Here is an 11356-nt window from a genome sequence, read left to right as displayed (position 1 = left end):
AAATTTCCAGTTAACTGTTAACGAATGATTTCGTTAATTCTTCGTATTTTGTGTCGTCATTGTTCGTAACACATACGTTACTTTTTCTATTTATTATTTTACTATTAAAGGGAATGAAAATTAATATAAAAAAAAAAAAATTCTTACCAATAATTACAAAGAAAAGGCCTATTAATATTTTCTTATATGACAAATTTGTTAACAATAAAGTCTTTAAGTAGTTCATAATTTTATTTAGTTTATTGTGAATGTTCATGAATGTTTTGTAATAGAACATAAGAAGAAGAAATTATCAAATAATCGTATTCTGTCAACTATTCGCGCTTTTCAAGTTGTTAATAATGTACTTGTTTTAAAGATTACCGCCATCGGACGCTCCAGAAATTAGCAAAACGTAAGTTTGTAAATTTATTATTATATATAACCATGTATTGATCAATAATATTTTCGAGCAAAAGGTTGATCATGCAATTTTTTTGTATTCTTGGATTTTGTTTTCATTTTGGCATGATTTTGTGAGGCGTCTAAGTATCCTTCACTAGTGTTGTGTCATGTTTTGAAAGTGCCTTCACTGAAATATTTGATTTTTTAGCTTTCGCCTTCCTTCGTGTACCTAAATATTAAAAATTAGGCTACTTTTAATTTTGTTTAATATAATTTGTAATTAAAAAATAAAATTTGAGAAAAAGAGAGAGATAGCATCATACTGGCTTACATTTGTCGGTAGAAAACAAAAGAACGCAAATTTATTTTGTCTTCTACCAAATAATAGGTCTGTTCCACGAGCTACTCGTAGTAACTTTAGTACTCGTAGCACTGTTTATACTCAACTGCGTTCCAATAGGAAATTTTCGAGTAAATGAAAGCATCTGAGAGAGCGTATCATTCTTATCGAAAATTAAAAAAGCGCCACAGACTTGTGAATCAGCTGTTTTGGTTTGAATTTAAATTTATGTATTGTTTAATTGTGCGGCAGTGGTTGTTCTCACTAATTTTACACAAAGCTGTTCCATGAAAAAATGTGTAAAAAGCGTAATTTGGCACTTATTTGTGTTACGCTCTCAGTTTGAACTTGTGTTTTACTTGAGTATTACTACGAGAAGCTCGTGGAACAGACCTAATGTAAAAATATACTATACTCCCGCGTGATTTCAAAGAAGTGTGCATTCGACTTTGCGCTTTTTATTTTAATTACCTGCGCCAGTTGCCTTTCGATGTGCTTCTGTATTTTTGAAATAAGTAGCGTTTTCTTTCTTCTTATTTAGCTTCATAGCTGTTTTCAGAATTTTATCCTGGAAACGCTCTGGTAGGGGAAGTTTTTCGCCGGATAAAGCTACTTTGCAATTTGGCTCGACTTCCCTTAAAATTTTATGTACAACTTTGAATATTAGGTTAAACTGTCCAGTAGATGTATTGGGATTGTCTTTTGAGTCGACAACAATTTTAATTAGATCCTTCTGAACACGTGGGCACAGCTTTGCTGTTACTGAAGTAGAATGACACAAATCTGGGGTGGAATTAATTTCTATTAAAATTGGGTTGAATCCTTCATCCAACATAAAATCACAACCATACATTTCAAAACTATTTTTAACGAACTTTGTATCTTCGAAACTCGCCAATACAACCGCAATTAAGTTCTGTATAAAGCCGGGGTATATTATCTTGTTCCATACATTTTGTCCACCGGGCAACCGTCGAAGATACTCTTTAAATTGTGCAGAGTGCCACATGTTATGAATTGGTAGGTTTTTACTTCGATATGCATCGTTTTTATACTTCTTCTGCACACAGTTGTTGGTCAAATGTATGGCTTCTCGTAAGTCCGTCATGTTGAATTCCTGTGAGCTAAATCTCAGATAGCAGTCGTTGTATAGCCAAATGCTTACGTGCTCACTTGCAACAGTTAGGAGCATGTAAGCGCGTATATCGAACTTAGTTTTATATATTAGTAAAGGTCGCTCTAGAAAATATGATGAAAAAAAATAAAAATCTTAGTAGGATTAAATTACTACGAGAGGTTACTCACCAATATATTTTTGTACAATGTAACTCCCATTCATATTTTTACTTGCATGGTCTAGTATTTCGTTTAGAAATTTTTTTACAACAATGCCTATACCACGGCACTGATAACCTGGCTTTAAAATCCAAAGGTTTCGAAAACCTTCCCAATTAAGGCCTAGTTGCTTCTTTTCAAGTTTCTTGATCATATGCATTCCGCATTCAACTTCACCAACAAGGTTGTCGTGGTTTGTGGTTAGCCATGCCTTTCTGTATATAATGCTATTAGATTTTATTATGAAGTTTCTCATGGCTATTTTCTCCTCGTCATTTTTTGTAGGTATGATGTCCAAGTTTTTATTCTCCAATTCATCAAGTTGGTTTTGAATGTTTTTGAGTGCAAACGCAATCAAATCCATTGATACGGTGCCGTTTTTTTGATCGATATTCAAATTAGGATCTTCAATATTTTCCCATAAATATCGGATCAGGCTGCGACATTGTGTGTTGTTGTAGTCTTCTACAAACGATAAACGTTCTTCAACTCTACCACCAAGTCTGTAGAAGCGCGGATATTTCATTGTACACATCGAATCTCGTCTGTACCACACCTCAAGTTCAGAACATCCAATAAGTCCGATTTTTGTTGAAAAATCGACTTTCAAACCACGACGTATACGATTTCTAAGTGGAAATATATCTCCGCACATATCTTGCATACCTTTAGGTTGCCATATAAAGAATGCAGGGTAACGCGCTAAAAGTTTTGATATCATGACTATTTCATAATCATTTCCAGGTCGTGCGTGACGCATTAAGGAGTCCTCAGGTAATGTTTGTAGATATGAGTACCGATTCGGTGGCAGTTTCTCTAACCAACCACGGTCATATAATTCTTGTCTTATTATGTTATAGGAACCGTAGACTATAAAGATCCTTTTATTCCTATATGCATCTTGAACTTTCGATTGGTATACGCTTGATAGCATACGGACCTCAATTTTAGTGGTTGGTAGTCGAGTCTGCACACCTAGCTTGGTCACATTTCTTTTAACATTATAAATATTAGCTACACTCAGCTTATCCTTAACAGTTTCTTTTTTAGATATCGAGAAGCTTGTGGAGAGTTCTATTATTTCAGCATCTAAATTTTGTACCAAAGTTCGTATTTTTGAAATAGGATTCTTGTACTTAATTTTGGATGTTGATAATGCCATTTTTCATATCCAAAAACCTCTAAACTTTATGAAATAATTTTAAAATACCAAAAAGTGTGAGCAAACCATTAATACGAATTTGTTAAAACTACGAACAAAAAAATATATCTGAAGTTTAAAAATATCTAGACATATAACAGAAATTTTCTATTTGATAAAACAAATCATGGCTTCCTTTCTGTACTAGAATAACGTAGTCATATGCTTTTTTCAGTAGAAATTTTGAATCAATTCGGCAAAGTGCGATAATTTTATTTTAAATATATTTAGTTCTGTTTTCTTTATTTATTATTATAATTGTTTATTATTATAATTGTATAAATATATACAAAACGAAATAGGATTGAACAGTCTTACGTGCACTACACAAAACATATTCGGTTATCAATTAACCATACATATGATTTTATTTATTGTGAATGGCTACATGAACTGTCAAAAAATGTAAACATAAGAAATACAAAAATGGTATAAGGAAGTTACCGCCGCAAAAGAACAGTTGGTAAAATTTGTTGTTTTTAGCAAATATAATTTATTAATAAATGCTTTGGATTTTATATTTTTATTAATTGAATATTTCTGTGTTGTGTGTAATACGCAATGGAGGAGAATTCTAAAAATTCAGAAACTACGCAAAAGAAAATAGTTTTAACACTTATAAGTGGTACCGGCTTTGTTTTCAATCATAATGGTAAGAACATAAACGTTTCTTGTAGGAATTATTGTATGTAATTTGGGCATTATATTAATATTTTTTATAGTATATACTGTCAGATGTATTTTGTAACGTTATACATACATAGTTGTATTGAATAAGGCCAACTGGCGTCCCTTTTCTTAAACTGCATGCCTTATTCCGTTAATCGAAAAAGCACGCCGGCTGGCCTGTTACAACCATTTTAAGTTATGGACGTTGCTGATTTTGGCAGTTTGTGCGCAGCTCCACAGTAAAAAAATGTCAAATTAAAACTGTAATTTTAGTTTTTTTAAAAAGAGAGTAGCTAAGTAAGTGAAATATGTATGTGTTCATTATAAAATTTTTTATATATAATTTTGTTTTGAGATCGGGTAACTGTTCCGTTAAATATTATACATGAACAAAAAAATTACTTTACTCAATTTTGTAAGATATAGTTTTATGACTGCTATAGTTTAACACTTTAATATTTTAAATCGTTCATTATTTTTCTACAGATTATGTTACACTTCGAAAGAAATATCGTATAATTGGAGCAAGAAGAGAAGCTTGCTTTGCTCGAAAAGTGTTGGCGTCACGTTTTAGTAAGAAAAACTCAAATTTTATTTAAAAAATTTTAACACATTTTCTTTCAAAATCTAGGTATTCCTGTGCGATTGACGCCGCTAGAAACACGTTTGTTGTTGGAGCGGGACATTGCTGTACTGGTATCTAAAAAAGAAAGACTTTTGGGAGAACCCTCAGTTGCTGAGCAAGAGGCCTTTAAAGACCGTTCCACGCAGCAATTAAAAGCATGCAATGAAATGAATGTCGCAGAAAAAATAGTGGATAGAGAATTATCAGTTCCAAGAAAACATTTGGGCAAAAGAAAACATGCATCTGCGACCGTTATAACACCATTACCTAATATTGAAGGTAAAATTCTTAACAAAAATATCATACATAAAAAGTTATTAACAATTTTCTATATGTGTAGAAATAAATAAAATGATAACGGAAAATGTGAATAATACGGAAAGTAGTTTTGCACTGAATGAAAAAAGTTTATACGTTTCTTTTAATGGATTCCCCCTACCACATAGTAAGATTCACTTTCTACAAATAAATTATTTTTAACTACGTTTTTTTTTAGAAGCTAAAATTGTGAGTGTTAAAGACAACAACTCTTTTCAATACCGAGTATTTAGGGATTTATGGATGCGTGGTTATTATATAACTTGTGGCGATGTGTATGGAGGGGATTTTATTATTTATAATGGAGATCCTGAGCGATATCATTCTTCTCATATTATTAATTTGTTACCAGATGGTAAATTGCATTATTATGAAATGATGACTATGTCACGAATGGCGACGGCTGTAAGAAAAAATAGTGTCGTTGCGTATCTAATACAAAAAGATGAAAACCAAACTACTGAACTAAAGTACTACACATTCAAATGGAACAAGCAGTTTTATGATTCATTTAAAGAAGATAAAACTGAATCTTCCACTGAAAATGAATCGTCCACTGAAAATGAATCGTCCACTGAAAATGAATCCTCTACTGAAAATGAATCTACCGAAAATGAAGTGTCCACTGAAAATAAATCTTCTAATGAAAATTAATACATATTCTAAGACTTGAAGGAATGTTACGAGGAAAGAGATGTTGCCTCCGATGCAATGCAATGGTTAACTGAAGACAGCAAATCAACTTAAACAGTAATAAATCAGCTTTGATGAGGAATATTTCAACTCATAGATTATGTTATACGCACGGGACTCATTCGCATATATAAGGCAACGAATTTGGGATATAACAGCTTCAATTATAAAACACATATATGAATATATAATTGTATTCAACACATATTTCACACATTTTACAACATCATGTTATCGTTTTACTCTTTTTCACAACAATTTGACGAGGTAAATTATTTATAAATGTATCTTTATCAATTCATAAATTTTAAAGAAATGTGTAGAAGTGAAATATATGTATAAATTTTTTGACAATAAGTTTATTAAAAACCCAGATTGAATTGTCATGATTTTGATCTACATTTTGAGACAAATAATTGGTAACAATTGAGAGTGCAAAATTAATTAATTTTAAATGTCTGCCAGGATAATTTTCAGATATCAAATTTTTAAATTAATAATTCAAAGTCAAAATAAATTTTATATATAAAAGTTTTTTAAAATTCCACAAATATTCATAATTGTTCGTGTCGATCCTTTTCCGAGTTAGTGCATCTGGACACATTAAACAATTAATTTCGGCATCATTCTCTAATAATTCTTACTTTCTTAATATTTTTATAAACTTAAATAGTGAACAAAATTGAAATATTTTAAGTCGTGTGGGTTGTAGATTACTTTTTACATAATTATTTTGTTTATTTATGATTACATATTTAAACATAAATCATAATGATACAAAATGAGCAATATATAATATCTATTTAACTATATTTCTCCATTTAGTACTTCTGTAATAAAAGAATCATAGAAGGGTCAATTAAATAAATACAAAACCTAAATTTATAAACTAAATTTATAAAAACTTTATACTTTATATATTGTAGTAAACCACAATAAGGCTTTATGTCACAGTCATAACTTAAGCCATGATACTGACTTCAGTAAGATAAATCTAAAAGTCGCTAAAATTTATTGCTGTGAAAATAACTATTTCTTGTTTTGTTATATTTAGTATTTTTGTACTTGCATGATAAATTATATTTCCTTTTTTTACATTAAAACGTTAAATTTGAAATAAAAATGAAAGAAACTATATGCTTTCAAACAATATTACCATCAATCACATACTTAATGTGACATATGCTAACTTTACTATGAAAAGAAATCAAAGTCATAATTAAGTTACGATTGTGAAATCTGTCCGAGTTAGCCCTTTAGTATGGACTGAAAACTGTCATTATTTAGCATTCACATTGTTTACTTAAGGTGTTTATTAAAGTATTGGTTGTGACTTTTCATTAAAGGAATATTCCACTATTTGTTAATGCAATTTTGATATAAAGTGTCCCTAGTAATAAGATCTGTATCTTATTACGTTTACTTTCATACTTTGGTCACAATCTAAAGATTCCTTATTTTTCAAATCATGCCGTCCATCTATTATCTTCTTAACATCAACTTTGTTATTAATATCTGTATTAATAGCTTCGTCAAGGAAAAAAAAAAAATTGATTTACTTTTATTAATTGATAATAATCTTCTTTTCAAATTTGCAAGATCTAACTATCAAGAGAAATCATCCAACAATTTGTTTAGATGCTCACATCAGCTGTAAGCAGAGACAAAAGGGGTCTAAAATGCGATTCAAATTTCGCATCTGACCAGACTGCAATGAGCATTTACTCCCTCCTCGTAACTACCTTAAATGAAAACAAAATGTTTTATTTTCAATCTATATAGTCCAATATATATACATACGTTCGCTACACAGAGTGAAGAGCGTTATTATTGACACAGAGAGTATGTTAAACTTTATTTGGAATTTCTTCACCTTTAATACTAAACTATCTTCTGTTGATATGATTGTTAGTATAGCATTACGACTATACTAACGTGCCGTTCTTGAGATAACATGTAAGGATTGCAAGACGAATACATGTTTAAGGGAGTGGATAGGTGGGGTTATGGTTCAGGGGATAAAGGAAGTGGGGAGGGGCGATATATTTGAAACCAACCAAGGTTTCAAGGTTCCAAGAATGCTCGGGTCTATGTCGCGGAGCCAGTCGTCGAAGACGAGCAAGCGCCGTTCAACATCCCCCAAAGGGGTCACACAAGCAGGTATGTGTTTGTTTGCCATTTGTCGTTTATTACTGCTGATTCTAATGATGTTTGGCTTGAAAATCAAATTCTTGCACCGTTATTTGATCCATTAATACTAAACTATCTTCTGTTGATATGATTGTTATTATAGCATAATGACTTAATGCATCAATGTGTCTGCTTAATCTGCTGATTCTAATGATATTTGGCTTGAAAATCAAATTTTTGCATAGTTATTTGATTTATTAACCATCTAGTTTTATTCTTTGAACGCTTCGTCTTTATCTTTTGCAATCACCACATCATTTTTACATCATCTATATACAATAAAACAATACTTATATTAATTAAATATTTCTCTTGCAAAGACGAGCGGCAAATGATCTTGATAATGAGCAAGTTCTGTGGCTTTAACAATTAAGTTTTTCGGTATATGATATGCTTTTTCTTGATTTGTTTTTGTACCGAAGGCGAAGCAGCTCTACTAGCTGCTACTTGTGAAAAGATTGGAATGAAATTGTTATAATAGTTGACCTTACCTATAAAGGTTTCAAGTTCTTTTGCATTTTTTGGCTTAGGTAAGTCTTTTACTGCTGCTACTCCTTTCTGATCTGGTAATATTCCTTTGGCACTTAAATGTCGACCTAAGTATGTAATCAGGCTTTGTAGGAATTCGCTCTTAGATCGCATGCATTTAATACCACTATTTTGTAATCGCTTCAAGACTTCTTCCAATCTTTTTAAATGTTCCGCATCTTTTTGTGCTGATATAATGATATCGTCAATATAATTTCCAACTCCTGGAAAATCATTTAGTATGCTTTCCAAGTACTTTTGAAATATGGCGAGGGCACTAGCAATACCACAAGTCATGCGCTGATACTGATACAATCCGTTTATTGTATTTACTACCAGTACATTTCTTGATTTTTCATCTACTACAAACTGCATGTAAGTCTCTTTTAAATCAATTTTAGAAAACCTTTTTCCATTTCTGATCGTTTACCTAAAACAACTGCTCTCGCATTGGTAGAAGGAATTGATCAATGTTAATTTGCTTGTTATCACCTTTCAAATCTCCACATATTCTTATTGATGAGTCTGGTTTGTTTACCGGAAGTATAGGAGATGTCAATTCGCTCAGCTTCTAATTTAAATCTTTCCATTAAAACAAATGGAATTGGTCTGCTTTTGTTAAAAATTGGGTTGGCCTTTTCTTTTAGTTTATTTGATGCTTTAAAATTTTTCACTGCTTCTAGTTCGTTATCAAAAACGTCATTATATTTTTCACATAAGGCTTCAATATTAATATTTTGCCTTTCTTCTATTGTTGCCACTTGCTGAATTTTAAATTTGAATATTTTAAAAAGATCTGCACTTCCATTTGCCCAGCGGTTTTAATTGGAGAATTCCCATATGCAAATATTTTTTGATTATATTTTTTTAATGGAGGTTTACCTTATTGCTCATAGGTTTTATATGAGATTATTGAGATTGTTGCACCACAGTCTAGCTGAAACTTGATTATTTTATTTAGAATTTCGATATCTACAAATTCTTTATTATTGTCTTCATTAAATTTTTCAAGAGAATGTATTGTTTGTTCAGTTTTTGATTGGCACACTGGTGCTATGTGACCAATTTTACCACACTTGCAACATGTTGCTTTTTTAAACTTATAATTAAACCGCTATTCAGAAATGAAAATCTCAATGGTAAGAACAGGAAACTAATATATAACCAAATAATTCGTTCGTCACTTCTATATGGTTGTGTAGCGTTTAGCAAAGCTTCAAACATTACTATTCACCAGCTAGAAATTACACAAAGCCAGGTTCTGAGAAGACTTTTCAAAGTTCCATGGTACATTAGCACGAATGACATCCTCAGGGATATCAAGATTGATCCCATCAAAAAATACATAAAGGATAGAACTCTGAAATTATTTGCGAAAACTGACAGACTTACCAACACCGCGTTAATAAATCTCAAAATGGTTACTGGCTCCTCGGGGAGGTATGCAGATCTGAGGTCAATTATTGCTTTGTTTGATGATGTGATAAACAATAATCTAGTCAAGGTGTAAAGGGGGTTTTGAAAATACCTTGAGTTAAAAAAGAGTATAAGTGCTTAAGTGCACTAGCTCAAAACAGCTTTAACATAATACTAAAAAAAACCAGAGAATGATTCAAATTTTTGATCTTGATCATTTTGATTATTTCATTATCAAAACTTTTATTGCATTCCTCTGACCCACACTTAAATTCGCAATCTCTTGCCATGCCTCTAAGATCGGCTACATATTCTTTGTATTTTTGAGCTGTTGCCTTTGTTTACCTAAAAAAATCATAACAGGCAGCTATCACGTGTTTTCTCTCTCTATAATGATCCCCTAGCAACTCCATTAATTGCTTATATGGTTGGTTATCTAAGTTTTTGCAACCACACAATTATTTTAATAATTCGAAGGCTTCACTTCCTACCCATGATAGAAGAAAAGCTTTCTTTTTCGTGTCATCGTTCACCATGTAAGCTGTAAAATACTGTTCCAGTTGCTGGAAATAGGAGTCCCAAGTTCCTTTTTCATTGCTAAACGAATGGAACATAGGCACACCGCCTTTTGAAGTGATGAAATTCGAATCTCCGCCACGCTGCTCTATTAATGTTTGCATCATTTGCTGCTGCATTATTATTACCTTTTTAAATTCATCTTGCTTTATTAATAATTTCCTTCAAAATCCTTATGTCCATCTTTACGTGGTTTGATTGATCTGTATTTTATATTCAGTTCATCTCTCTTTTTTTTTACATGTTCATTCCATCTCAGCTTTGCATCCAACGTCATACCGAGGTACTTAGCCGTATTAGAATGTGGAATTTGTATTCCATCAATGTAGAGGGGCATAAATCTGATATTTCCGTTTGTAAAATTGACGTGAACTGATTTATAGTGGTTAAGTTTTATTTTCCACTTTTCAGCCCAAGCGATAATGTCATTGACAGAAGACTGCAGACGCCTGGCTGCTGTTAGTTCATCATCTCCAATCGCTAGAACAGCTGTATCGTCAGCGAACGTCGCTGTAAACGTCGCTGAGCTCGTTGGCAAATCATGTGTGTATATTAAATATAACAAAGGACCAAGTACACTGCCTTGGGGTACCCCAGCGTTGATTTTTTGGAGTTCACTGTAATCGTTTCCATGCTTCACACGGAAGTAACGATTGGTCAAATAAGAAGAAACCATATCAAATACTCCAACGGAAAAATGTCTCTTATTTTTGTTAGTAGACCTGTATGCCAAACTTTGTCGAAAGACTGGGATACGTCTAAGAATACTGCTGAACATACTTTCTTTTCCTCAAGGGCAGTTTCGACTACGTTTGTGATTCTGTGGACTTGATCAATGGTCGAGTGATTACACCTGAATCCAAATTGATGCATATGTATGGTCTGCTGTTGTTCAAGTAAAGGCAACATCCGTTTGAGCATAATTTTTTCAAATACTTTTGAAAGCACAGGTAGGAGAGCTATTGGCCTATAGGAGCTAACCTCGTTTGCATCTTTCCCCGGTTTAAGGACCATAATAATTTCTGAGACCTTCCACAACGAAGGGAGATATTTCAATCGTAGAACAGCATTGAAGATGTTA

General features: G+C 32.1%; 2 protein-coding genes across 2 annotated transcripts; one reads left to right on the top strand and one right to left on the bottom strand.

The window, feature by feature from the left end:
- Positions 1-259: 259 nt before the first annotated feature.
- Positions 260-3298, bottom strand: LOC119672858 (tubulin glycylase 3B-like). Its single transcript, XM_038084006.1, has 3 exons — positions 2030-3298; positions 1196-1963; positions 260-613 (listed from the first exon to the last, which is right to left on the bottom strand). Exons 1-3 carry the CDS (start codon positions 3219-3221, stop codon positions 525-527), a joined length of 2049 nt encoding a protein of 682 aa, XP_037939934.1. The 5' UTR covers positions 3222-3298; the 3' UTR covers positions 260-524.
- Positions 3299-3573: 275 nt separating this feature from the next.
- Positions 3574-5856, top strand: LOC119672957 (tRNA-splicing endonuclease subunit Sen34-like). The gene is made up of 5 exons (XM_038084143.1): positions 3574-3912; positions 4416-4502; positions 4561-4833; positions 4895-4999; positions 5051-5856. The coding sequence occupies exons 1-5, from the start codon at positions 3822-3824 to the stop codon at positions 5524-5526; spliced, it is 1032 nt and encodes a 343-aa protein (XP_037940071.1). The 5' UTR covers positions 3574-3821; the 3' UTR covers positions 5527-5856.
- The last annotated feature ends 5500 nt before the right edge of the window (positions 5857-11356 follow it).

This window comes from Teleopsis dalmanni, chromosome 1 (assembly GCF_002237135.1).
Source record: "Teleopsis dalmanni isolate 2A chromosome 1, ASM223713v2, whole genome shotgun sequence".
Taxonomy (NCBI): Eukaryota; Metazoa; Arthropoda; class Insecta; order Diptera; family Diopsidae; genus Teleopsis; species Teleopsis dalmanni.
Note: the sequence above shows the minus strand (reverse complement) of the source record. Positions and strands in the feature narration are given on the sequence as shown.

What these genes read in the sequence shown, in the direction of transcription:
- LOC119672858 (XM_038084006.1), bottom strand. Translation starts at nt 3,221, where the DNA reads ATGGCATTATCAACATCCAAAATTAAGTACAAGAATCCTATTTCAAAA. An exon ending in CATTGTACAAAAATATATTG is followed by an intron (nt 1,964 to 2,029) that starts GTGAGTAACCTC and finishes CATATTTTCTAG; the next exon opens with AGCGACCTTTACTAATATAT. An exon ending in TCGAAAGGCAACTGGCGCAG is followed by an intron (nt 614 to 1,195) that starts GTAATTAAAATA and finishes TTTAATATTTAG; the next exon opens with GTACACGAAGGAAGGCGAAA.
- LOC119672957 (XM_038084143.1), top strand. Translation starts at nt 3,822, where the DNA reads ATGGAGGAGAATTCTAAAAATTCAGAAACTACGCAAAAGAAAATAGTT. An exon ending in CTTTGTTTTCAATCATAATG is followed by an intron (nt 3,913 to 4,415) that starts GTAAGAACATAA and finishes ATTTTTCTACAG; the next exon opens with ATTATGTTACACTTCGAAAG. An exon ending in TGGATTCCCCCTACCACATA is followed by an intron (nt 5,000 to 5,050) that starts GTAAGATTCACT and finishes GTTTTTTTTTAG; the next exon opens with AAGCTAAAATTGTGAGTGTT.